The sequence below is a fragment of the Pogoniulus pusillus genome, chromosome 20, assembly GCF_015220805.1.
Source record: "Pogoniulus pusillus isolate bPogPus1 chromosome 20, bPogPus1.pri, whole genome shotgun sequence".
NCBI lineage: Eukaryota > Metazoa > Chordata > Aves > Piciformes > Lybiidae > Pogoniulus > Pogoniulus pusillus.
Window position 1 is genome coordinate 3,241,733 of NC_087283.1, and position 27,759 is coordinate 3,269,491.

Genomic DNA, 27,759 nt, shown 5'->3' on the forward strand with positions numbered 1-27,759 from the left:
ACTTCAGTAGCATTGTTTGAGATACTTAATGCACAATAAGGACTTCATTGTGGTAGTAACAACTGATACTCTGGGGGAGCAGGAGCCAAGAAATCAGATCATGTTGGGTTGTTTTTCTCTTTTAGTCTTAGATCTTGTTATCCATGTAAGCTTATTATTTATTACCTCCCAGGACTGCTGTTTTAAAATGTGCAAGAATGGTGTGCTAGGGCTGAACTGAACTGGAGCTAAGTAACTGCAGATGTGGCTGGTTTCATCTTTATCAGCTTACTTAAGCTTTTGCACTTAAGGGCTTCTGTCAGTGCAAAGAATAGGCACCTGTTGGTTGAACAGAGCTAAGCTATGGATACACATAGAATCAGTCAGGGTTGGAAGGGACCATCACCTAGTTCCAACCCCTCCTGCTATGGGCAGGGACACCTTACCCTAGATCAGGCTGGCCACAGCCCCATCCAGCCTGGCCTTAAACACCTCCAGGGACGGGGTTTCAGCCAACTCCCTGAGCAACCCATTCCAGAGTTTCACCACTCTCATGCTGAACAACTTCCTCCTCACAACCAGCCTGAACCTACCCATCTCCAGCTTTGCTCCATTCCCCCTGGTCCTGTCACTCCCTGATATCCTAAAAAGTCCTTCCCCAGATTTTTTGTAGGCCCCTTTCAGATGCTGATAAGCCTCCTCTTCTCCAGATTGAACAACCCCAACTCTTTCAGTCTGCCCTCATAGCAGAGCCTGAAAGAGCTTCTTAGCCTTTCAAAAATACCCTTAACTTGATTCAAACCCATGTACTATAGAACTTGAAGGAGGTTAGACATGCATCCAGGAAAAAAAATGCTTTCCATTTTTATAATACAAGAAGGCACCTAAAAAAAAGAAAAAAAAAAAGCCAAACCCAATAAAAACTTTTGAAGTTTAATTTTACTTTGCCTTCTGTTTTTTTTCCATAAATGCCTTTTTCCTTCCATATGGACAAGTATCATTTTGGTTCTTCACTCACTCCCTTGCTTAAAATGAAGAAATGACTAAACTCTAAATCAAAATTTAGCAGTAGAGAGCAATTCTTGTCAATACAGGCATTTGAGAAGCTTCTTAGAGCATTGGACTAATTACAAGATTCACTATAGGGATGGACAAAAAATTGCTGCTACATGACATGATGAGATACCTAAGTACATTTCTACTTTGGAAGTAAGAGAGCCTACTAGTGCAGCTGTGCTACTTTGAGCCCAGCTAGGATGTTTGGGTGAGAAGAACTAGATTGCAGGCTGTGAAAGGAAAACAAGGCTGATGGCTACTTCCCTCATAGGCTTGCTGAGATGTATAACAATAAAAGCAAAATGTAGATAAGGGACTCTTCTCCTCTGCTGCTGGCAGGCTTTGACCTGGATCTCACTCTCTGACCTGACCCTCCATTTTGATCTAACCCACTTTGCTTCCTACCCCCCTGGCCAAACCTCCATTCTTCCTTGGCACTGGGGTAAGGTTGAGAGGGGTAGGAGGAAGGTGAAGGGGTGGTTGGGAGCCCCTCCTGGGGACTCAGGTTTCTGGGAGGGGAGTTGTGTTTCTGTAGTACCTTTTGCCTTGTCTGTTTCTGTCTATAATTGTACATACTGTAACTATCTGCTTGTATATTGTGCTAGCTGTAAATACAAGCTTCATTCAATTTGCAGAGCTGGCTGAGTCTAGTCTGGGTGATTTCCAAAGTGTGGGGGGGCAGGGAACACCCAAACCATCACAGCAGCATAGATAAAAATGGCTTTTGACCCTGGATTTGGTTTTGTTTGTATCTCAACCTTTGGTAGCTTTTACTTCAGCTTGATGCCGTCCCTGGAGCTGTTCAAGGCAGGACTGGACGTGGCACTTGGTGCCATGGTCTAGCCTTGAGCTCTGTGCTAAAGGGTTGGACTTGATGATCTGTGAGGTCTCTTCCAACCCTGATAATACTGTGATACTGTGATGTTGTGGCATATTGAGAGCAGAATGCTTTTGAACAGGCAGAAATAAGGACTGCATCGCAAATACATCATTTCAAATAGAGCATTAAACATTATAAGAATTCCAAAACTCAAAGCAAATTCAGTCAAATTAATTTGCTAGTAGAGTATATGCAAAACAATAACTACAACAACAGTGACAAATAAAAGGCTGTGGGCAGGAAGTACTGGGTTTGCACATCAAAACTTGTAGTCTGAAATCCTTTGTCCAGGTTAGGATCTGTGAAAGATAAACAGAAATTATTAGGAAGACTGTTGAAGAACTGAGAAGATACCAGGTCTGGTCATGTCTTTTCCTATCCCAAAACTCAGTTAATCAGCTTTCAGGTATGCTTATGCATTAACCTTTTGCCTTAAGTTAATTTTATCAGGTTCCTATAAGGTGTTTGTTGTCTATAAAACCGTGAACTTCCTCTTAATGATACCTTAGATGAGATGAGAGTATGTTTTGAAAATCTACTTTCCTGATCTCTGTTAAAAATAAGCAGTTAGATCCCTTGTACTTGAGCAGAGGAAAGAGGCTAAGTCCAGGGAGCTGCCCATGGTGCCTTAGAGATGAATCAGATGGCACCAGTGGTGACCCTGGCTCGGGTATCGTTCATCTAGAATGGCCTCTGTTATCTTTTCATCCAGAGTGGCCCCTGTTATCTTTTCTTTTGCACATCCCAGTCAGCAGAGTGCTCCACAGAAACTGTAGATGAGCATTAGATAAAGCAGCAGGAGATTCCTTTATGCACAGGAGTCCAAATAATGTAAAGGAAAGACACGCTAGGAAACAAAAGGGGAAAGAGCAGGAGAAAGCAAAACCTGAGAGACTGGTTTGACTGAACACTGTGGGGTGACCCTGTTGCTGAGTACTGGCAGTTGTGCTAGTGGCAGGAGTCGATTGTGACAACCAGTTCAGAGGTAGCCTGTGTGTCCCTGCTCTTTTGGAGCATGACTGTGTGTGTATGTGATTAATGGAGAGTGTTTACTGGGGGGAAATGGTTGTCTTCACAGGTGAGACTTCTCTTTGCTGATTTCTCAGCAACTGGAGGGGAATTCTGTCACTGGGAATGAGAGGAAACTAATTTAGGAGAACATAGTATGTGGATGTTTGTCATCCTGTGCTATAGTTCAATGACTTGAGCTGTGAACTACAAAAAAAAAAAAGTGTAAATAATTTAGAGGTCTTTCTAAATCATACAGAAGTTAAGAAGTGCTCTCAGCAGGTACTATAAATGTGAATCTTACTCCTGTCTTAACTTGCCCTGCTGTGATTACTTATTTAAATAGTGCAGGCAGCTGCAAGGTCCTGGATGTGGTATCCTCTATCACAGGAGCACAATACCTCATGTTGTTTGTTAAGGTAGACTAAGGAGAGGCATCTTAGTTCTGTATAATTCTAGAGCACAATCTAAGATCTGATTTTAGAGATATTAATAGGTCCTAGAGGGATGATTCCTGTGGTCATTCAGCTTCTGTTTGAAGTTTTTAAGGCCACTCAGTAAAACAAGTGTGTGCTCTCCACCCCTGAGTGGAATGCCAATTCTTGTTTAGAACATGATAAAGTTAAAAAGAAGCTCCAGTAATTGTCTCCAGCAGGCTCATTTACACTATTTCTTCATAGGGATTTATACCTAAAAGCAAACTATATGCTGAAATATAATCACAGCAAATAGAACAAGGGGACACAGTCTCAAGTTGTGCCAGGGGAGGTTCACGTTGGATGTTAGGAGGAAGTTCTTGCCAGAGAGAGTGATTGGCATTGGAATGGGCAGCCCAGGGAGGTGGTGGAGTCACCATCCCTGGAGGTGTTGAAGCAAAGCCTGGATGAGGCACTTAGTGCCATGGTCTGGTTGACTGGTTAGGGCTGGGTGCTAGGTTGGACTGGATGATCTTGGAGGTCTCTTCCAACCTGGTTGATTCTATGAAATATGTTTTAATTACATTTGTGATGCTGCAGAAGGAAAGGCAGAATGAGTCACAGGAAAAAAACATACCAACACTAAAACATTCAAATAAAGCTGGTGCTAATTAAGAAAATAATTGGAATATGATAAACAAAGGAAATGAAATAGTTGGGGTTTGTTTTCTGTTGGAGGTAAAGATGTAATTGGAGGATTTGTGTAGGCAGCAGAAATGGTTTGCTTTTAAAGCAAATGAGAATTTAACTCTTCTGGAACTCAAGTGCTTCTTCTGAGATGAGGAACAGACTCAGTTCATGCACAGTTGTGAAAAGGTGAGAGGAAAGGATACTTCTGTGTCACTCAAAACCCAAAATGTTGGAATATCAACAAGTGTTTTGGGTCTGGCATTAACACTTCTATTAAACAGGATAAAAAACCCAAACCCTGGTATGTTATGTTAGCAAATGGAATTAATTCAAAGTGTAAATTAAATCCTTCGTTTTGAGCAGATGAAAATGCTTCGTACTTTAAAGGAATGAAATGAATGCATATGCAGGCATAGAGATCTTTGGAGTGTAAAATACCATTGAAGCACTGTGGTCAGAAATTGTTCAGGAAAAAAATATTGCTTTGTTCTCGTTCCATATCTGCCTTTGTCTCCTAAATCACCTTTTAATTCTTGTGTAGATGAATGGTTGAAGTGACTGTCCAAAAAAATGCTGGTGAAAAAATAGAGCAGCAAGAGTAAGCTGGGATTTGGGGTGTGCCTTCTTCTTAGCCTCTAGCAGCTGTCCTTAGCACTTTGGACTGCTCACTTTGTTCTGAGTGCTGGGCCTCTTTATTTCTGTGGCTCTCTTTCCCCATCAGCAAGCTGGGGAATAAAAAGCTACTTTTGCTTGGCAGAGGTGTGGTGATGCTTGCAATGGTACGTTCGTGTCGTGGAGCAGCGTGCAGGAGGTCTGTGTGTTAATATTTAGGTGATGATGATGTTCCTGTGATCACAGGAAGACAAATCAAAGTTTATCTGTGGTTTGTGCAGGGCTCTGAGTGAATTGCTGGTGTTCAAGATATGTGATCACTCTCAGCTCTGCACCCCGGGGCTGAGTGACACGGCCAGTTTGATGATGACTCTCTTTGCTTGGGCTATCAATATAAAGTGTCACTTGTAGAAGCGAATCAGACTAGAAGAGAGCTTTAGCCACAGGGAGTGAGAAGAAATGAGCTTGGCAGTAAGATTCCAGGCAGAATAAATAATGTTTGGGAGAATTCCTAGTGAAGAAACACACTGACTATCAAATATAATGAGGTCTGAATCAGGTTCTACTTCGGGGAAAGAAACAGCCCCAAACTCAGAGGGTTTGTATTGATCTCATATTCTGAATCCATTCATTTCACTATCATCTGCAGCCAGAAAAGCTACTGATGTCTGTGTTATCTTTGCAAATAAGTTATGTGGCTCACCTTTCAGCAATGTAATTCCTCGTTTTCTTTTTGGTTTAACTATTCTGATCTTCTGGTTTTTCTCATTAAGATTTCTTGGAAGAGCTTCTTCCCATCTAGCAACTCCCCCATCCCTCTGATAATGAAGGAACTGCTTCTCCAGTGTTCCTCCACACAGGCTTCAAAACTCAGTTATTGTCAAATTACATGTAGACAAGAGCAGGAAAAGGAAAGGAAAAAGTGCTTATCAGATAGCAGAGTCTCTAGGTATCCCTTCAAGTGACTAGAATCTCAGGCATACATAGACTGTTGTGAGCTTTCTCCTCTTTGCTGCAGGTATTTGTAAAGCTTTGGTTTGTTTCTCTTTTACAACCACAACAAACCCAACCCAAGCATCTTGCAGCCAATAAACTGGCATCTGGAAGTTAAATATTCTCAGCTTAATTTTTTGTGGCAAGCTTTAAATTGCCTAACATTCCTGTTGCTTTTTTTCAATGTGGTTTTTTTTTTAGGAGCCATATGCTCAACATTTACTTCCTTTTGTTTCTTTTCCTGCTTTCCCATTTGTTTACTCCAGATATTTCTATTTGTTGCTTGTTTTCATTCACCAAACTGGCTGATGTGTGGTTTTTGACTTTCACTACCATTATCCCTTTGGAACTATGTCTCAGCAGACAGAAAAAAAAAAGATGAAATACGAAGATTATTATTTTTCTTGTGACAATGCAACATGCTTTAGATGGAGGCTTTTTTACAGTCTTTGCACATTTCCTCTGTTATCCATCACCCCATCTGCATAACCTCATTCTTTTTCAGTGGTGAAGGGCAAATAGCAGACTTTTAGCTGTTTAACTCATATGGAAGTTCTTTTTTTAAGGTGTAAAGAATAAGAACATTGTGTATGGGAGATGTTGAGGTACTGGAAGGTGTCCAGAGAATGGTGACAAAGCAGGTGAGGGGCCTGGAGCACAGCCCTGTGAGGAGAGGCTGAGGCAGCTGGGGGAGTGCAGCCTGCGGCAGAGGAGGCTCAGGGCAGAGCTCATTACTGTCTGCAGCTACCTGAAAGGAGTTTGTAGCCAGCTGGGGTTGGGCTCTTCTCCCAGGCAACCAGCAACGGAACATGGGGGGACAGTCTCTCGTTGTGCCAGGGGACATTCAGCCTGGATGCCAGGGGGAAGTTCCTGCCAGAGAGAGTGATTGACATTGGAATGGGCTGCCCAGGGAGGTGGTGGAGTTGCTGTTCCTGGAGGTGTTAAAGCTAAGCCTGACTGGGGCACTTAGTGCCATGGTCTGGTTGATTGGCCAGGGCTGGGTAAGAAACTGGACTGGCTGATCTTGGAGGTCTCTTCCAACCTGGTTGACTCTATGATTCTGTGATAGAAGTTGACTATCATCTTCCTTTCTGTCTTACAAATATACATTCAGTTCATGTCTAGAGAATGGTTGAGATTAATGTAGCACTCATCTCAGCTGTTAGAACTGAACCAGCCAGAGACTCACTTGCAAACAGTATAAAACAGTTTAAAGCTACAAGCCAGCAGCTAGATAGCCATGGTATTACAGATCAAATTGTGGAACTGGGGCACCTTCCCTGTGGGGACAGGTGGAGCACCAGGGCTGTTCATCTTGGAAGAGAGGAGGCTCTGGGGAGACCTTATAGTGGCCTTTCAGTACCTGAAGGGGGCCTACATAAAAGCAGGAGAGAGACTTTTTACAAAGCCTTGTGGTTTGGTCTTTCTGGATTCTTCCACAGACTTAGAACCCTTTGTTAAGCCTGCATGGCAAAAATGTATGTACCAAAACCAGAATCTGTATCTCTCTGAGGGACTCTGCTTTTCTCATGAGTTTCTATTCTGCGACAGGAAACAAGGAGCATTGCTGTCCTCCACTGAGTGTTTTCTCTTTGCTGGGCTGAGATTGTTGGGATGTGTGTTGTTTAGAGGAGCAGGGTTATACTCTGGCCAATACTGTCTCGTAGCACATACAGCAAAAGAGAGAGAGACTGGAGAACCCAAGGGCTTTCCCTCTTTAGCCTCCTTGCTAACACTGATTCTGTATAATCAGAAGCAGTTATGCACCAGACTGGAGAAAATTATAGCTCCAAGCATCCTTGTCCTGTGGGCTTGTGTCTTTTTCTGGGAAAAGCTACCTATTAGTGGAGTTGGCATAGCTGAAACAGAGAGCCATGGTCCAGCTGACTAAACATGGACAGGCTCAGACACCAACTGTGCTCAATAGTGAGATATTTCATATGACTTTGCATTTCCAGTATGGGGGAAAAGGCATTTGGTTTAATCATGCTGTGATGGTGATTTTTTGACTGGTGATAATCTCAATTTGTGTCAGAAGAGTTAAGGTTTGCTAAGCCAAGATACATTTCGTTAACTGTTGCAGGGTTTGTGTCAGAACAGCCATAAGAGAACTGTGCAACAGTGCATTTATTCTGCTAATATTGTTGTTGAAGGAAGGCATACAGCAGATTAGCTGTTCAGTTAACTTTGCCATCAATGTCCATTTACATACCCAATGATCCCATCTCCATAGGCAAACAAAATATTCCATCTCCTATATCCTGAGTAAATGTGAAAAGGCAGCTTGACTGACTTGCTAAATCATCTCAAATATTTTGCTTTATTTCAGGGTCTTTCTGTTTTCAACACTTTATTATCTCACAGTCAGATAATTATTAATCTCATTATTGATCTTGCTTGTATGAAAGTCAGTTGCACCTGATCTATTAGTTAGCAGAGGAGTAGGAAAAATAAACTTTGAGTCCAGTGGTAAATTCTGAATTTAATTGGATTAGAAATTAAGGGCTATAAATAACTAAATGTCAGTTGTGATTTTTGTTTATTGCTTGCTTTATGTCTTTAGTTTCTTATCTTTCTAGTTCTATGTATGTTTCAAGCAAAGAGTTTTGCCTGGTGTCCTTTGAAATTTGAGACAGAGACTCCTACCAAGCTCCTGGATCTTAAACCAGGTCTGGAAAACATTTACATGAGTGAAAATAATAAAGAGAAAATCAAGTTCCTGGATCTTAAATCAGGTCCTGAAAACATTTACATGTGTGAAAATAATAGAGAAAATCAAATTACTGGATCTTAAATCAGGTCCTGAAAACATTTACATGAGTGAAAATAATAAAGAGAAAATCAAGTTCCTGGATCTTAAAACTGGTCTGGAAAATATTTACATGAGTGAAAATGATAAAGAGAAAATCAAGTTCCTGGATCTTAAATCAGGTCTGGAAAACATTTACATGAGTGAAAATAATAAAGAGAAAATCAAGTTCCTGGGTCTTAAATCAGGTCCTGAAAACATTTACATGAGTAAAAATAATAAAGAGAAAATCAAGTTCCTGGATCTTAAATCAGGTCCGGAAAACATTGACATGAGTGAAAATCAAAGTAATAAAAAGAAAGTCATTTGGGCCCCAGAAATTTATGCAGGAATTCAGCCCCGCTTTTTCCATGAGCTTGAGCCACACTGAATCCATAGGTGGTAACTGTAGAAATGAGGCAATATATTAGAAACTGGTTTCTAAAATGATGCATTCTGGGTTCATTCTTCCTTGTTCCTTTAACAGACAAAAAGGAAGGGATAAAAAAAGCCATTTGATGTTTCACCATCAGCAGAGGACAGGGAAGTAAGCGCAGTGAAGGTGGCAGCTCACCGTCTAACAGAGCTCTTGTGTCAACAAGGACCTCTATGTGTTATTGTAATACAAGTAATTAATAATCATTATTTATAGATGAGTAGTGACTGCAGTTGTCAGCTGCCTAGCTAACCAGCTGTCATTCCCCTCTCTCAGCAGAGTTCTTTCAGATAAATAGCAGCAATGTATGTAAGGCATTGGGAATTTCTGGCATTCTTGTTTCTAGGGGATCATTTGGATCCGTTTAAAACTTCAGTTCTCACTGTTGTACCCTTTTGCTTTTTGTATTTCCTTTTTCCTGAGCCATACCATAGGTACCTGGACTCATTTTCTTAGAGGAACGGTAACAGACACTTTGGATGTCTTCCAGGATCTCCCTCGTGCAGCTACTTGCCTCATTTGCTGTTCCTTTTTTGCCTGTTATGTTCTCCAGTGGGCAGCCTAATAATCAGGTCTTTGGAAGAGAGGGAGTACAACAAGGCTGGTGAGGGATTTGGAGGACATGTCCTATGAGGAGCAGCTGCATGAGCTGAGGTTGGTTAGTCTGGAGAGGAGGAGGCTAAGGTGCTCAGGGAGGTGGTCGAGGCCCCATCTCTGGAGGTGTTTAAGGCCAGGCTGGATGAGGCTCTGGCCAGCCTGATGTAGGATAGAGTGTCCCTGCCCATGGCAGAGAGGCTGGAACTAGATGATCCTTGTGGTCCCTTCCAACCCTGACTGATTCTGTGATTCTATTCTATGATTCTAAGTACCTGAAAGAAGGTTGGAGTGAGGCTGGTGTTGGTCTCTTCTCCCAGGTATCTAGTACATGTTTAACTTGTGCCTGGGAAGATTTAGATCTGATGTTAGGAAAAACTTCTTTACTGAGAGAGAGATGAGGCATTGGAAGAGGCTGCCCAGGGAGGTGATGGAGTCACCATCCCTGGAAGTGTTCAAGAAGCTGTAGATGTGGCACTTAGGACATGGCCTAGTGGCCATGGTTGGACTTAATTATCTTAAAGATCCTTTCCAGCCTTAGTGATTCTGTAATTCCATAGAAACCATAATGTTTCCTTGTCTCTTGGCTTCAGCCTTGTGTATTTTGCATCTACTCTGCTCCTCGGAGCCTCACAGGCTAACAGAGCAGGGTAGCTGGTGACATGTTCTTTCTAAGAAAAATGCCCTGGTAGAGAAATACAAAGAACAGCTGAATGGGGAGAATATTGTATGAACCCCATATGGGCTTTTGGCTGTTGTGTGCTCACAGAGTGGTATGAGCTTGTGTGGGTAGAGAAATCTGACAGTGATTCAAGCATCATTAAATTAGTACAGATGTCTCCCGCAGCTTCCCACAGTAGTCTTCACCATGAGCTCAGACAACTTGGATAAAGGTCTAGACTAAATCATTGCTGAGTCTGTATGTATTCTGGCTGCTTTGGGATTGGCATATGTTAGACACTTACAGCTTTTGTGGTACTGATTTGTATACAATTTGTCTGTATTCATGCTGAGCCAGATTCTTTTTTTTCTGATGTGACAGTGACCCTGAATTTTGGATGGTTTGAGTCACAGGTTGGATAGGTGTTTATAGCAAATGACATAAATACTCCAAACAGTGCCCACACTTAGGATGCTGGCACTGCTATTTTTTCCCCCTTAGAAACAGGTCAGGTTATCTGAAGTGCCAGAGAAAGCGATAATTGTCACTGAGACTTTCGTCTCTGTGTGCACTGAGAAGGTGACTGCAGGACTCAATCCAAGCTGCTAGAGAATCAGAGGTAATACCTTACCAAATACCAGATGTGGCTGGAGAGGGCACAGTTGTTTGTTTCTTCTGTTTAAGGTTGTCTGAGCGTAGAGGTTTGTGCTTTCCTCTCCTCTCCTGCTTCTGCCAGAGAATCATTAACCGAGGCAGAAGCTATGCTCTATCTCCAGCGGTTTGAAAAATATTTCAAGTGTAATGGCAGTGCAAATTGATCACATTATGAGAGACATAACCTTTGCAAGTCAGTTTGCAGGAGATTCACAGGAAGGCCTGCCTGCCTTTGTGGAAATGCATGGGAAATTACATTAGGAAGCTTTAAAACCACACGAGTCATGTGGCAAATAATCTCCTGTGAAACTGCATGAAATTATAATAACCAGTTTCAACCACCTTCTTCTCAATAGCTGACAATTCTGCATGAGTTATGCCTAATAAACATCTAACTGCAAGAAAATGGGGAAAATAATCAAATTATCCTCATGCTAGCTCTATTTATTCTCGTGTATGACACTGGTGTTAGTATCTAACTGCAAACATAGTTAACTCTGAGGAAGTGAGTTTTGTTTGACACCTCATAGTGAATTTGCTTCGTAGCATTTCCTAGATGTGTTTCGTAGAATGGCTTAGTTTGGAAGGGACTTTGGGTATTATCTGCTCCAGCCACCCTGCTATGGGCAGGGACAACTCTCAAGCAGACTCAGATGCTCAAGGCCTCATCCAGCCTGGTTTTGAATACCCCCAGGGAGCTGGCATCCACAACCTCCCGGGGCAACCTACCCCAGAGTCTCACCACTCTCATGATGAAGATCTTCTTCCTGAGATTCAGTCCAAACCTCCTCTGCCTCAGCTCCAACCATTCCCTCTTGTCGTGTTAGATGCTCATGAAAAGTCCCTCTCCAGCCTTCCTGTAGAATCACTTTAGGTATTGGAAGGCAGCTCTAAGGTCCCCCTGGAGTCTTCTCTTCTCCAGGCTGAACACCCCCAGTTCCCTCAGCCTGTCCTCAGCGCAGAGGTGCTCCAGCCCTTGGAGCATCTTTGTGGCTTTCCTCTGGTCTCGCTCCAACAGCTCTGTGGTGTTCTTATGCTGGGGACACCAGAACTGGCTGCAGTATTCAAGGTGGGGTCTCAGCAGAGCAGAGGAAAGGGGCAGAATCCCCTCTTTTGCCTTGCTGGTCACACTCCTTATGACATAGATCAGCACAAGATTTGCCTTCTGGGCTACATGGCTCATGGTGAGCTTCTCACCTATCGATACACCCGAAACTCTTTCTTGAGAGTTGCTATCAACCCACTGAGCATCCAGCCTGGATTTGTAGCTTGGATTGGCCTGTCCCAAATGCAGGACCTTGCACTTTGGCTCGTTGGACCTCATGCAGTTGGCACTGGCCCACTTCTCCAGCCGTTGAGAAGCCATTCTGAATCCAGGCTTCTGTTCCCTTCTGGTGGGCAAGTATTTGTAGCAAGAAGCGATGCACAGCGTAGCCATGGGCAAGTTACAGCGAGTTACATTATCACAGGGCAGCAGATTGCTTCTGTGATAATCAACATCTAGCTACTAACAACTTCATTTTTCAGTCCTCTTTATTTCACTCAGTTACCTTCTCAACAGTTCTCCATTTTAGCTCAAAGCTGGCTGCAGAGCTGCTGTTTATACTTCTGCACCGTAGATGTGTTTGACAGCCAATTGCTGGAGAAGAGCTTTCTATTTGCACTGCCAGCTTTACACATTTTGTGGTTTTAGACAGTGCTTACTTCCTTATGTTCAGACACTGAAGTATGCTAAGCAGTCAGCTGAAGGTTGAAAAATTACCTTCAGAGAAGGTATCTTAGTGCTCTCAGGGTCGTTTTATTAAGTGTTATTAAATAACAGGCTGCATTAAGTAGCAGAATGCATTCTGCATGGGTTTGAATTTCCTTTATTAAGAAGGAAGGTAGATTAAATATATTATCCCTGGGATCTTTCTAATCACTGTGAGCCAAGCCAGGGTGAAAGGAGAGCCTCAAAGGACTGTAAAATCATGACAACTTAAATATGCTTAAATAAATAGAACTCTCCTGTCACTTTTGACCATCCAGGCCTATTGTACTTTTTGCTGCTTTTGCTCATCTAGGTTATAGCTCCTCTGGTTTGACAGATTTTGTAAGCAGCCTTCGAATTACTGCTGTGGATATGTAGTGATTAACTTTCTTATTCCTCTTCCACAACCCTAAGAGCATGCATTATATGATACTGCTCTGACATTCACTTGAGAAAATCATTTGAAAAACACAAAGAGATCTTAGAACTCAAGTGCAATGTACCCTGTGCTTGAGAATGATGCCTGGCAAGTTCTAATAAGCTCTTAAAGAGGAAAGGACAAAAAATACTGCTCAAGCAACATGGAAGAAAAGCTCAGAACAGTGTGAATAAGATGATGATGATTAAAGGAACAAAGAGAAGGATTTAGTATGTAGGAACTGCTGAGCTTCTGGCTAGCACATTGAACGGGAAATTCCCATGGCTTGTGGGTTAGTGCAGCCTCCCATCTTTTGGAGGAGGGAGCAGCGAGAGGGACTCTGCTGACAGTAGAAAGTGACAGCCAAAAGGGAACAGTCTTCTGAATTCACGTTTGGAGACTTCACATGCTCTTACAGGCAGTAGAAGCTGCAGCATGGTTTGTGTCCAAGAGTGACAAGATGGAGGAGGTAGTAAGTGGCTTTACTGCGCTTTCACTGAGTTGGAAAAAGAGTGACAAGCGCAGGAGCCACTGTTAATTGTAATGCCTGCAGCACTGGAATTGTTAATGTAAGTTCTCGACCCCAAACAGTAGGAGATGTCAGACAGATCCTTTCTTTTCCCTGTAAAGACACAGAAGAGGGAATATGTTTTACAAGACTAAAACTGCATCCAATTTTTGAGGCTCTCTGTACACAGCTTTCAGATCTCCTGCGGTGAACCACAGCACACTAGAGATGAAATAATAGAGAAGCAAATGAGAGGGGCTAGGATTCCTCTTTGGCAACATGACACACTTTCATTGCAGATTTCCAACCATCAGAAACAGTTGGGTTAAAAAAAATCAGGACCTTTTTACAGGAGCGGTGTCTGCTGGAAGACAGGAAGGGAACAGAAGTCTGGGATCAGAAATAGTTACATGAACTCCAAGCTAGGCAGAGAGCCAACTACAAAAAGGTGCCAGCCATCTGAGGCCACTTGACACAGGACACTTGGGTGCTAAATAGCTGCAGAAAGCAGTGACTGAAGGCAGCAGTCCAAGCTGTGGTGGGACACAGGTCATATGTGGTGGTGGTGTTCTCAGGACAGAAGGGAAGACAGATGGTATTCCCAAATGGAAAAGGCCAAGGCCAGAACAAGGAAAACAGAAAGCTTTAGCTATCATCTGGCTTAACATAAGGATTCAGAAGAGGCAAGGTATATAAGGAGTGCCTACAGGAAAATCAACCTGAGAGCATGCCTTGAAACAGAGACAGCAAGGAGCAGAAACAAATTGCCTTCGCTTTGTTGCCACTGCTGCGGCTAAGACGAGCAGGTGATGGTGGATTTGGGGAAGGGTTTGCAGCTGAGAGCATGGCTTGCTCCCACTTAGGGAGTTCTCCTGGCACAGGGAGCAAGTTCTTTGAAACAACACAGGCAACTCATAACAATTCTAATTAAAAATTAATACTGTGATTAGCTGGAGATAAATGTGCAGAGCTGTTTAGGAATGGCTTGGGTAGTCCTACAGGCTGGATTTTTTAAAGCTGCTATGGGTATTTTTGAGCCTGATCATAGTTTTCTCTCTTTCTCTGTTCCTTCCATCTGTTTAAACAAGTATAGCTATCTTTTTTTTTCCCTCCCAAGATGTTGAGTGAAAATAGATATTAAATATTATTAGTTCAGCCTGGTGAGGTAGAAGATATGTGATGAATACAGAAAGGACTGGTAGAGCTCTAAGCTGGAAGGACTTCTACCAAGATTCAGCCACATTCCTGAGGGCTTTTAGTTCATCACTTGGCTGTAATCAGTGAATTAGAACAAACAGTTAGATCCCAATCTTGTCTCCAGCTTTTAAACAGCAGTTCACTCTAGTGTATCATAAGAGGATACCAAAAGGTAAGCAATGAAAAGCAGTTTGTGCACAGTTGCAGCATGAATATAAACAGAGACAAAATTAGCAAATCAAATAGAATAAAAAAGCAGTAGCAAAGAATAAACAGAAACATAAAAGAAACCATCTGGAATCAAAGATGCTCGGGTGACATGGTAGGAAACTGAGGCAGACAAAAGCAGAGATTACACTCTTAAATGAAAGTGTTAGGGATATTATTGCTTTAATTCTCCTTGAATCTGGTTATGGAACTGCAGCTGGGAAGTGTGAGTGGTAATGTCTTTTGACAGTTACTCCACAGGCTTCAGGTTACATGATTCTCCTATCTTAAATGAAACCTTTGTCATCCACAGACATGCCTGCTTCCTTTCTAAAAGTGTTCCAAGTGCTGCCATCATGTCAGGTACATCCAGCCCGTGCTCCAATTTGTCATTACCTGAACAACAATGCAGAAGATTTGCTCTTCCTCTTCCCCACTGCACGGCTGTGATTCCCATTGCTAAAGGTGGGCTTGGCCTGTCCTTGGGGAAGATGAAAGAGTCTATTAAACTGAACTTACCTTCAGTTTATTAGTCCTGCATGGTGTGCAAATGAACAGAATGTGTCTGTAACAGTTTAATTGGGAATGATTATTTTGAGATACAGGTCGTCAGTAAACATGCTCCTTGTCCATCGTGTCAGAGCACATCAACAACACACAGTCCCTCTGGAATACCTAAGGATGCTCACATTTGTGAGACAAAAAAAGCAATCTGCCAAGTCTCATACAGAAAGAAACACATGATGAGTGAGGTGCATTACAGATGCTGAATGCATTGACATATATAAATGATTGGAAGAGTCACTTCAATCCTTCTGCACTTGGACAGAATGAGCTAGAGCCGAGCGTGTTAGAAGAGGAATAGAAGCTGAATACCCTGTCTGTGAATTCTTAATGTGGGATCTGTGTCATACATGAGGAAGCTGAAGCATTGGGCTAGTGCTGGTGTGTTGTGTGTCTGTGTACCAGCAGGGGAAAATCAGGGATGCAGTAGTCAATGTCTCTGTGAAGCTTCCAGGAAAGGAGAACGATGATGCCAATTTGAAAATGAAGTTTTAAGGGCAGATTATGCCTCTTCCCTTGAAACAAGTAAGGGGTAATTCCCTTGTAATTACATGAGGATGAATTAATTACTTTCTAACAAACTCAAAAACTTGACTGCATAGTGCTGCATTCTCTTTTCTTAATTGAAAGTGTCCAGGAGTATTTTCCTGATATGTAGATTTCCTCCATCTTGCCAGTTGCTGATATATTTATGCTTGCTTTACCGATATGAGGAAATTTGGGTTACAAATCCTCCCTTTGATGGTACATCTCATTATGGCCTTTAGTCTGTATCAAGTTGGGCATGGACAACACACCTAGAGAGGACCTGAAGTGCCCAATCTTACTACAGAGGTCAGTGGACAGCTTTTTGCTGTCTCTGGGAATGGACCAGACCCAAGTGCATTATGTACTGTCCTGATGGTGAGCGCATGGCTTGAACGTGAAACTCATTGTGCTGAGCAAGCTGTTGTTTTGACTACCATTGATTTGCCAGGTAGCTGGCTGAGAGCAGGTGAGACAGTTTCCATCTGCAGAAAAGACTCATACATCTCTCTGTGTACTCAGAATTGAGCACAAAAAAGAACTTCACAAACCTAGCTCAGAGCTTCTGTAGCCACTGTCTACACATTAAGTCCTCAGCAGCATCGATAGGTTTGAACCAACTATGGATGAAGTTTTGTTAAGAAAATGTGGTTAAAAAGATGATGAAAAAATATCCAAAAATATCAGTGGAACAGGAGATTTTAATATCAGTAACATGCTCAAGGATTTGTTGTTTTACTGCAGAGCAGTAATTTAACATCTACTGCACAACCCCATGGATCATCAGTACAGGTTTGGGGCTGACCTGTTGGAGAGCAGCTCTGGGGAAAAGGACATGGGAGTCTCGGTGGACAAGAGGATGACCATGAGCCAGCAATGTAGCCTTGTGGCCAAGAAGACCACTGCTAACCTGATGTGTGGCTACAAGGTCAAGGGAAGTTCTCTTTCCCCTCTGTGCTACCTTGGTGAGGCCACATATGAAGTACTGTGTTGCCTGGTTCAGGAAGGACAGGAACTTCCCCAAGGGGGCACAGAAAAGGGCTACAAAGGTGATGAGGGGACTTAGAACATCTCTCTTATGAGGGAAGATTGAGAGAATTGGGGATTTTTAGTCTGGAAAAGAGAAGACTGAGGGAGGATTTCAGCACTGCTGAACAGTATTTAAAGGGTGCTGTCAGAAGAAGGGACCAGTCTGTTCTCAGTGGTGCACAGTGTCAGGGCAAGGGGTAGCAGGCACGAACTTGCACATAAGAAAGCCTATTTAAACATGTGGAGGGACTTCTTTAGTTTAAGGGTGCTGGAGCACTGGAACAAGCTGCCAGGAGAGGTGGTGAAATTTTCATCTCTGGCAACATTCCAAACCTTTCTAGATGTGGTCCTGTGTGACCTTATCGAGGTGAGCCTGCTCTGGCAGGAGAGCTGGACTCCACGAAGTTCCCTTCCAACCTCTGCTACTCTGTGACTCTGTGTGCAATACAGAAGCTCTTTGAAGAAGCTTAATCTCTGCAGCTTCTCTTGCATTGATTGTAATTATGTGTGTTTGTAGTGGAAGTATGTGGGAGGCTATAAATACCTCTTATATATTTGGATGCATGTTGGCAATACTTTTAGATGTGCATTCATTATTAGGGGAAATAAGGTTAGTTCTGTGGAAGTACAACACTGTGGGTCTTGTTACCATTAATACTGGCTCCACTGGTTATCATCTGCATCAGAACATGAAACAGCAAAGGAATTAATAATGATCACTGCAGTGTTCAGAGGCTTTGTGTTGAATAAAGCTCATTTTATAGGAATGGACCTGTGCTGAGCCTACATGGGAGCCATTAGCAGAGTATTAATACAGGGCAGCTGCAACACCATTAAAACTAGGAGAGGATCCAAAATCTATCCTCTTGCCATAAATCCAGGCACAAATTGTGTGATGGGGTTGCATCTGCTACTTTGAGAGAGGTGTTTGAATTGATAGTCCCACAGGCAGGGCAGTGATGGAGGAAGGAGATTTTGCTCCCTTTGAAGTCTAATTATCTGAATCTCACATAAAGGAAGGCAGTTTGATGATTAAGTTTTCCAGTAAATAGGCTTTTCTGTTTGTTTCTGGGATGCTGTCTGGTAGTGGGACATAGGAACTAGGAATAGAAACTCTTGTTCCATTTCTCAATATTGCTCTGAAAAATAAGAGGTCACCTCTTAAGCAGAGGCACAACAAATAAAGCTGCAGGTAGGGAAAGTGGCTGCACATTTAGAACACCAGCGAGGCTTTTCCAGCGGAAACCAATATTCATTTATCATCTTCATTATGCCTCTCTATCATTCACCTAGACCCTATATAATTATGTGTTTAATGATCTTTAACCTTCACATGAACAGAGCTTGCTGAAGCTTGACGATTGCTGTAAATTATCATTCACATCTGGTAGAAGAGAGGAAATGCTGCTTGAGAGAGAAGAAAATGGCATGCTCTCTGGCTTAGAATTTCACTGCAGCCCTGTGAGGTAACTTGGTAAGCAGATGAGGCTGTTTTAATCCTAACTCCAAACAGGGAAATTATTCTGGGGGAAAAAATGGCTCTTTCCTGGGTCATTTAGTTTAGCATTTTGCTGTCAGAGTGTAGAAAATTCCAATCCTAGAAAAGATGATTTAGTGCTGCATGTGGCCCAGGTGGCCAAGAGAGCCAGTGGCATCCTGGCTTGCATCAGGAATGGTGTGGTCAGCAGGAGCAGGGAGGTCATTCTGCCCCTGTACTCTGCACTGGTTAGACCACACCTTGGGTACTGTGTTCAGTTCTGGACCCCCTTAGTTTAGGAGGGACACTGAGATGCTTGAGCGTGTCCAGAGAAGGGCGGAGAGGCTGAGGGAGCTGGGATTGGTTAGCCTGGAGAAGAGGAGGCTCAAGGGTGACCTACAACTACCTGAGGGGTGGTTGTAGCCAGGAGGAGGTTGCTCTCTTCTCTCAGGTGGCCAGCACCAGAACAAGAGGACACAGCCTCAAGCCAGGGGAAATTTAGGCTTGAGGTGAGGAGAAAGTTCTTCACTGAGAGAGTCATTGGGCACTGGAATGGGCTGCCCGGGGAGGTGGTGGAGTCGCCATCCCTGGAGCTGTTCAAGGCAGGATTGGACATGGCACTTGGTGCCATGGTCTGGCCTTGAGCTCTGTGGTAAAGGGTTGGACTTGATGATCTATGAGGTCTCTTCCAACCTTGGTGATACTGTGATACTGTGATTTCAGGAAATGCCATGTTTATGGGGTTTGGGGGTTTGGTGGGTTTTGGATTTAATTAAAGAAATAAAAGAAAATGCTATTAATATTAGGTTTAAAATCTGATCTTCTTTTAATCAGGCTCTGTTTTAACTTACAGATTGCAAGATGCTTCTATCTCTTCTAGATTTAATGTTTAGCCCTTTGTTCTGTAGCTTCCAGACAGTGCTGTGATGGGACATCACTGTTATCCAGCTGTTCTGCCAGTACCTTGATATGTAACATTAATAACATACAGATTTTATTCAGCAATCAAACATGCTTGAAGTATAAATCACAGAATGGCTTAGGTTGGAAAGAACCTCAGAGATCATCAACCCCAGTCTCCATGCCACGGGACTTGGCTGCCCAAGGCCTCATTCAACCTGGCCTTGACCACCCCCACAACCTGCCTGGGCAACCTATTCCAGAGTTTCACCACCCTTGTATTGAAGAGCTTGTTCCTAAGATCTGTTAAAAACATTAATGGATTCTGGATTAATCTTGGCAAGTTCTGGGACCCTGGAGATGCTTTTGGATGTTGCAAGCACCTAGATTGTATATAACTCTGTCCTTCATGACAATGATCTTTAAGAGAAGAGGTCTTCAGCAAGCTGGTCTAATGGAGGGTGTCACTGACAATGCCAGAGGAGCTGGAATTTGGTGGATCTTCAAGGTCCCTTCTGGATGAGGCACTCAGTGCCATGGTCTAGTTGACTGGATAGGGCTGGGTGCTAGGTTGGACTGGATGATCTTAGAGGTCTCTTCCTACCTGGTTGATTCCATGATTCTATGGGTCTATGTATCTCTTAGTGAGCAGACAAAACTGCACAACAACCAACAGGGGAGTGCTGTTAGAATAGCATCAACTGTGTTGATTATTCTCAAATGAAAGCTGTTGGCAGCTGCAAAAAGAAAAGCAGTTTGAGTTTTTGGCAGAAGGGCTCTGCTCCCAGTTGATGTCCACAGGTATGTTTGTGTGGGTTGGGTAGGAAGAGTGAGCTGCCTTGAGTCGCTCATGTTCACAGGCAGTTAAAGTGCTTTTACAAAGTTGCTAAAGCAGTGGTACAGCAATAGCTGGTGTGGTAAGAATGTGTTTCCCAGCAAAGCACAGCGCAGGAGGTTAGACCTCTTGTAGTCAGTGGGAGATCTGCTGTTATTGCAGAGCAGAGAATACTCTGGCGGCCCAGGATTTGGTACGTGTGATAAACCAGATCAACTGGAAAATCAGACCTGACTGCTGGTGTCTGCTGTGCTCAGTGCAACAATTCAAGATTCCTTTTCTGAAGGTGCTGTTAACAACTTTTCAAAGCTCTTGCTCCTGAACAGCTAATTTGCAGCTGTGACTGTATACGACCAATTATCTGTTGAAGAACCTGCAGAGCATACTTGTGGTATGACATAAAAATCTACTCGTGGCTGGGCTGTAGCTAGAATTATAAGGCACTTTTCCCCCCCATGCTTATTTTAATATCCTACTACAGATTCTTATATCAAATGGCAGCACTGCCCAGCCTTAGCAATCCCTGCTATAAGTTGGAAAGTAAAATGCACAAGCAGCAACAATTTCTCTTGAGGTGTCTGCACAAAAATAAGCAAACACAAAGAAGTCTGGCACTGGTTGTTTTAAGTTGCAGTGCAGTTGTCCTAAAAACAGTGTACATATTTCCTTCAGACTCTCTTTTGTAAGGCAGAGATAAATAACAAGAACTAAAAATTACATTTTTCATGAGTTGTTGTTCACTTCTTGCTGTTTGTATTGAGTGTGTCAGATTGAGTAGTAAATACCTTTAAAGTACTATTGCTGTATGTTGAAGTTGTTATCCTACAGGTTTGAATGTGTTTTTGCACTAAGACATATGGTTCATCAGCTGTCATGCTGACAGGCTCACAGGATGTCAGAGGTTGGAAGGGACCCAAAGAGGTCAAGTCCAGGCTCCCCTGCCAGATCAGGATCATACAATCTAGCTCAGGTCACACAGGAACACATCCAGACGGGCCATGAAAGGCTCCAGAGAAGGAGACTCCACAACCTCTCTGGGCAGCCTGTGCCAGTGCTCTGGGACCCTTACAGTAAAGAAGTTCCCCCCTGTGCTGAGGTGGAACCTCCTGTGCTGCAGCCTCCATCCATTTCTCCTTGTCCTATCCCAGGGAGCAGTGAGCAGAGCCTGTCCCCCTGCTCCTGATCCCCAGCCCTCAGATAGTTATAAATGTTTATGAGATCCCTTCTCAGTCTTCTCTTCTCCAGACTAAGCAGCCCCATGTCCTTCAGCCTCCCCTCATCAGGCAGTGCTCCAGTCCCCTTACCATCCTCGTAGCCCTCTGCTGGACCTTCTGCAGCAGATCCATGTCCCTCTTAAACTGGAGAGCCCAAAACTCACCTCACAAATGAAAAATCACTGATATTTAGTTCTTGGTTCTGAGGCTGCAAAACTTCAGTGGAAGTTCTTTGTTTCCAGTCTTCAGATAACAAAAAGAACCTGAGGACGGAAAACTCAGTGGGCTTCCTGCATGGTTTTGAGTTTTTGATGATCCTGTTTTGATTTCTGAAAGGCCAACTCCAACTTAAATATTCTTCTTTTCTGTTGGAGCATCGAGGAGAAGGGGAAGATATGTGTAAAGATGCTTCTGTTTCTGGAAACTTGACTTAAGAAAGCTTTCTTCCAGGAGAAATACTTTTAACATAAGGATCTTGGAACCTCCTGCTGGCAGTTGATGCTGTTCAAAAGTGTTGTGAATGCTGGCCCTTACAACATTTACACAGATGCCAGTGTTCAGCCATTTTCAATCACCTCAAAATAGTCTAAAAGTGATTGCTAGAAATAAGAAACTAGATTAAAATATGTATTATTGTTAATCCTTTATTTGCCCTTTGATCTAATAGTTCTGTGCTTGTTCATTTTGACTGCTAATAGATCTGAAGACATTTACATTCTAGAGCAGGGATTTAATATATATATATATATAACAGCTGCTTTTTAAATAGAAAGTCTAATTATGCCTATGATTACACTCACTTTTGATTAGTATGCATACAAATCCCTACTCTCCTTGTGCATTCAAGCTGAGATATGGATCACTTGTGCTCAGATTAAAGTACAAAAGAACAGCTTGACAAAATGTGTGCTTAGACTGATGCAAAAAATACTCTGGGTGTAACTTTCATCTTTAAATGTTTTGTCTCTTTTTTTTTTTCCCCCTGTTGTTTTGTTTTGCTTTTGGTTTGGTTTTTATTTTTCTTTTCCTGTTAGTTACACACAGACCTGGATCCTGGCAGCAGCAAAATCAAGTACATCCTGTCAGGAGATGGAGCTGGAACAATCTTTGTGATCAATGACAAGACTGGAGACATTCACGCCATGAAAAGGCTTGACCGTGAGGAAAAAGCCGAATACACTCTCACGGCTCAAGCAGTCGACAGAGACACAAATCAACCTCTGGAGCCTCCTTCAGAATTCATCATTAAGGTTCAAGACATCAATGACAACCCCCCAGAATTTGTGGATGGGCCTTACCATGCCACAGTTCCAGAAATGTCTCTTGTAGGTATGTATGTCTAACCACTGATGACCTTTGCTGCTCACACTTCCAACGATGCCACTGGGCCACTGAGTGGCCAAGGAAGAAGAAGATATTTATTATGTTGCTTGCATTCATTTGCATGTTTTCAAATCTCTCCTTGGCCAAAGCTTTTATCTGTGGCACCACAGTAGAGTCCCTTAGTAGTAAGAAAATGACTAACAGATGTATTAATGTGTCTTTCCTTGTCCAACAACACTTTAATGGGCTGAATTTATATTCCCCTTATGAGGCTGTAGTTAAGAGTATTGTTACTGAGAAGGATTTATCAAGATTTGTTCCAACATGACACTCTAATCCTATTGATAGTTTGTTGATGTTTAATTATCTGTTTGTGTATTTTCATACACAGATGTAGCACTTGCAGTATGTTGATACATACTTATTTGTTTTCCTCTAAGTCTAATCAGACAAAAACATTGAAATGAAAGATGCTGTGCCTGGGAATTGATGGTTAGACTCTAATGTGGACTTAACCAATTAGCCATAGGACTTGTGAGTGGGAAACAGAAAACTGTGGGAAAGAAGATGGTGAAAAGACAAAATTAACAGTATGAAAGGGAGAAATAATCTTCTTAACATGTTTTGCTTATATTGATTTATTTTGTGAGATTCATGTGAATTGATTTCCTCCCAGATTGGTGTTGGGGGGTTTCTGTGCATAGTTCTTCCTTTGTTATGTACTTGCAAATGTAGAAGTATGTGCTTACAGAGGTACATATTTATGTGCTCAGGTCCTCAGATTTGCCATTGGAATGGGCTGCCCAGGGAGGTGGTGAAGTCACCATCCCTGGTGGTGTTCCAGAAAAGACTGGATGAGGCATTTAGTGCCATGGTCTGGTTGACTGGATAGGGCTGGGTGCTAGGTTGGACTGGATGATCTTGGAGGTCCCTTCCAACCTGGTTGATTCTATGATTCCATGATCAAGCACAGGTGATATTTAGCTCTTACTAAAGTAAAAGGGAAGTAAACCTATTGTGATGATTTGGGAGTTACCCAGACTAGACTTGGACGACTGGAAGTTAAGGAATGAAGCTTTCTGTTCACAGCTCAGCACAAGGTATTTATAACGTATTACAAATATATACAGCTATATACAGAAATAGACAAGTTTAAGGTAACAGAAACATAACATCCCTCCCAGAAATCAGAGTCCTCAGAAGAGGTTCCCAACCACCCTTCCACCTTCTTTCCACCCCTGTACCTTATTCCAGAGTCTGCCTTATGTGCAAGGTGAATTGGAAGGATCATCAAGGGAGGTTATAAGCAGAACATGACAGATTGGGTTACACAGATCCAAGCAGAATGTCAGAAGCCCAGGGAGAAAACACAGACATTGACAGACTCCAACAGAAAGACTGACTTATCTATGTTTGTGTCATCTCAGCAAACCTATGAGTGCAGTAGACATTACCATTGCTTTCTTTTCACAGCCTATAATCTATTTTTTCTTGTGGAAATATTCCAATTAGCCTCAAACCAGCACACTCCTCAAACCCAAAGAGTCAGTGTCAGGGTAATACAGCAGTTCAGAAGAAGCAAGGACATTGAAATGCAGGGTATATTCTAGTATTTTCTAGTGTTTTTCAGCAATTTGTCTACACCTGTCCAAGTGAGATAATTGAAGGAGTGCCACAGCAATTTGTAAACCAAAGCAGCAGCCTCTCAAAAGGCTCCAAACACACCACTGTGTCGTAGTTAGCAAGAGGAGCAATGCGAGCAGCCAGAGCAGTCCTCTCACGTTCAATGCAGTGAGCTCTAGCAGGTAATTTTCAAGTGTAGGCATGATGTGCTGACTAGATGGTGGTACCCCAGGCTTCATGTATTTTATCAACAGTTCTCCAACAGATTTCCATACCTCACTTGCATGGAATTGCTTGTGGTGAAACTGATGCTGGAGTTCTCAAGCCTGCGTGTTAGGTCTTTTACCGAAAGGGAAGTGTAGTTGGTTAAGTTGCTTTTGGTTATGCAGCAGCACAAACGTAATATGGACCTGCTTTTAGGAGATACTTTTGGCATGCTCTAGGCAAGAAAATGTCTTAATTACATAAAACAAATTGCTTTTAAAAAAATGCAAAACAGCTCCTCTCCCCTCTCCAAACCCAACAAAAAAGACAAAGCCAAAAACCCCACCACACTGAGGGCAGCTGATCCTTACCTGAGTGATCCTTACCTCCCTGGGCAATAACTCTCTTCCTCCTAACATCCAGCCTAGACTTCCCCTGGCACAACTTGAGACTGTGTCCCCTTGTTCTGTTGCTGGTTTTCTGGGAGAAGAGACCAACCCCACCTGGCTGCAACCTCCATTCAGGTAGTTTTAGATAGCAATGAGTTCCCCCCTGAGCCTCCTCTTCTCCAGGCTGCACACCCCCAGCTCCCTCAGCTTCTCCTCATAGGGTTTGTGCTCCAGGCCCTTCACCAGCTTCGTCGCCCTTCTCTGGACATGTTCCAGCACCTCAACTACTGTTGCTATTACTCTTTCCTTCTGCCTTCCTCTTTTATCCTGCAGGGAGCAATATCAAGAGCTGTACTAAATGATGCTCTGTAAATTATTTTAACTTTCTCTAAGTTTTGTTAGTCCTTTAAAAATTACGTTAACTCCTCCATAATAACCTGTCTCCTGTCAGAGTTCAAGGAATCCAAGCTAGAAGAGGGTAGATTTAGATTAGATGTTAGGAAGAAGTTCTTCACCGTAAGGGTGGTGAGGCACTGGTACAGGTTGCCCAGGGAGGTGGTGGAAGCCTCATCCCTGGATATTTTTAAGACCAGGCTGGATGCAGCTCTGGGCAACCTGATCTAGTGGAAAGTATGCCTGCTCATGGCAGGGGATTGGAACTAGATGATCTTTGAGGTCCTTTCCACCCCTGACAATTCTGTGATTCTTTTTAATTTCTTTTTTTTTTTCTCCACATTAAGAGTGTTTCACTTCCATTATCCACTTACTTAATTCCCCTTAAAGAGATCTCCACCCACTGTTAATTTCAGCCTTCACATGTCTACACCACAGTCATTACTAGACACTGTTCTTATTCGGGATAAAACAAAGTTCTGCTTAAACCTCTTCTTTCCTCAGAGTGCTTACACCAATTCTGACTGCTCTGAAACAGAAGAGGAACTCGTGTGCTATATATATAGCACTTATGTAATGGGGATGCAGTACAAGGCATTTTATTTTTGGACCTCTGTGAAAATCAATGCATGAAATAAAGATTAACCTCTGATTATTCCGTAAGGTAACGCTGAGGTTCTGGCACAGTGCAATTGTTCTAATAGGTACGTGAGGTACTGGTTTTCACAGCTTCACCAATTGCATTGGGTTGGAAGACAGCCGCAAATGTCATCTCGTCCAACTCCCTGCATTGAGCAGGGACACCTTCAACTCCATCATGCTGCCCAGGGCAACATCAAGTTTGACCTTGAATGTCTTCAGGGACAGGGTCTCAACCGCATCTCTGTTCCAGTATTTTACCACTCTTGTTGTGCAGAACTTCCTCCTTATCTCCAACCTGTGTCTATCTGGCTCCAGTTTAGAACCATTGTCCCTTGTCCTATTGCTGCAAGCCCTTCCATACAGCTCTCTAGGTCCCCTCCAGGTATTGAAATGTGGTTAGAAGGTCTCCTTGGAGTCTTCTCTTCTCCAGGCTGGAAAGTCCTGTTTCTTTCAGCCTGCCTTTGTAGGAGAGGTGTCCCAGCCCTCTGATCATCTTTGCAGCCCTCCTCTGGACCCATTCGCTGGATGAGCTTTATGTTCCTTGTTGGAAGAGATGTATTATCTGAGCAACAGTGGCATTTTTGCACTGCTATCTAGAGCACGATACACTAGGAGGCTGTGGAAACCTCAGTGTGCATGCAGGCAGGCTCTGTGTGCATGATGTGTGTGCATGGCAGAGTATGAGCTGATGGCATGGACGTGGCTGCCAGCCAGCCTCTTTGATTGCCACGGTGCGTATCGGCGGTACCTGGAAAATCCTGCTTCCCTGCTAAAACAAAAGGAAGGATTTGCATGGCTTTCCTCCCACTGCTTTCTGCAGAGATGATTAGTGTGATCTCCGGTAGGAATACGATTAGTTGTACACTCTGTTATCTCCGCTAGGAATGATGCTCACTTTTCAGCTGTCTTCACAGAACGCACACCCACACACCTACCGAGTGCTGTGTATCGTCAGTGTGCAGAGCTATTCTGAAGTCATTTATTTTTCTCTTTGAGGAAAGAGAGGAGCACATTCCAGAAGTTTGGAGACGGAAATGAAATTGTCCCTTCTTTCATCCTGTCATTTTTTAAATGTGATTCCTGTATAATCTCCCCCAGCGAGCCCTGTTCCCCAAGTCCAGAATGATGAATTTGCTTGTGAAAGCCAATAGTGCATATGGAGAATATGTTCCGTGCTGGAACTGAGCACTTTAATCTTTTAATTCTGATATTAATTTTCTTAAGGAATTAAAGATCAAAAAAGTGAAATCTGTGGAATCGCCTCCTCGTAAGAGTATTGCCTTGCACAAATAGGAAATAATTCAATTTGCCTGTAAATCTTGTTTAATCACATTTAGATGGGAAGGGACACACTGGGAATGAAGCCCAGTTAAAGCCTTTTTCAAAGAAGCTCAGCTAAGCTTCTGGGAGGAAGGAACCCATGACATGACTCTCTCTCTTCCTCTTATCTGCCCGTGAGCTCAGCATGTATGGCTGCAACAGACAGCGTGGCATGTACATGAATGAGCAATCTCGGAACATCCACAGAGGTAGCTGGAACTCCTTCTGTAGCTTGTTGAAAGGAAAGAGCTGGGGGGGGAATGGAAAAAGGAATGAGAAGGGAAGGGAAATGGGAAGAGGAAGAGAAAGGGAAAGCGAAAAGGAAGCGGAGGGGAAAGGAAAAGGGAAGGGGAAGGGAAAGGAAAAGGGAAGGGAAAGGAAAAGGGAAGGAATAGGGAAGGGAAAGGAAAAGGAAAGGAGAAGGGAAAGGAAAAGGTAAGGGAAAGGAGAAGGGAAGGGAAAGGAATAGGGAAA

At 43.0% G+C, this 27,759-nt stretch overlaps 1 protein-coding gene across 3 annotated transcripts in view; it reads left to right on the forward strand.

Annotated features, from left to right (window-relative positions):
* CDH8 (cadherin 8) overlaps positions 1-27,759 on the forward strand; it is a 169,721-nt gene that overhangs the window by 30,899 nt on the left and 111,063 nt on the right. For 2 of the 3 annotated variants that reach the window (XM_064159940.1, XM_064159941.1), the window contains exon 2: positions 22,426-22,720. In XM_064159940.1, the coding sequence (XP_064016010.1) occupies positions 22,426-22,720 (295 nt within the window). The remainder of the gene's footprint in view (positions 1-22,425; positions 22,721-27,759) is intronic. The other variant, XM_064159942.1, reaches the window with a different exon arrangement.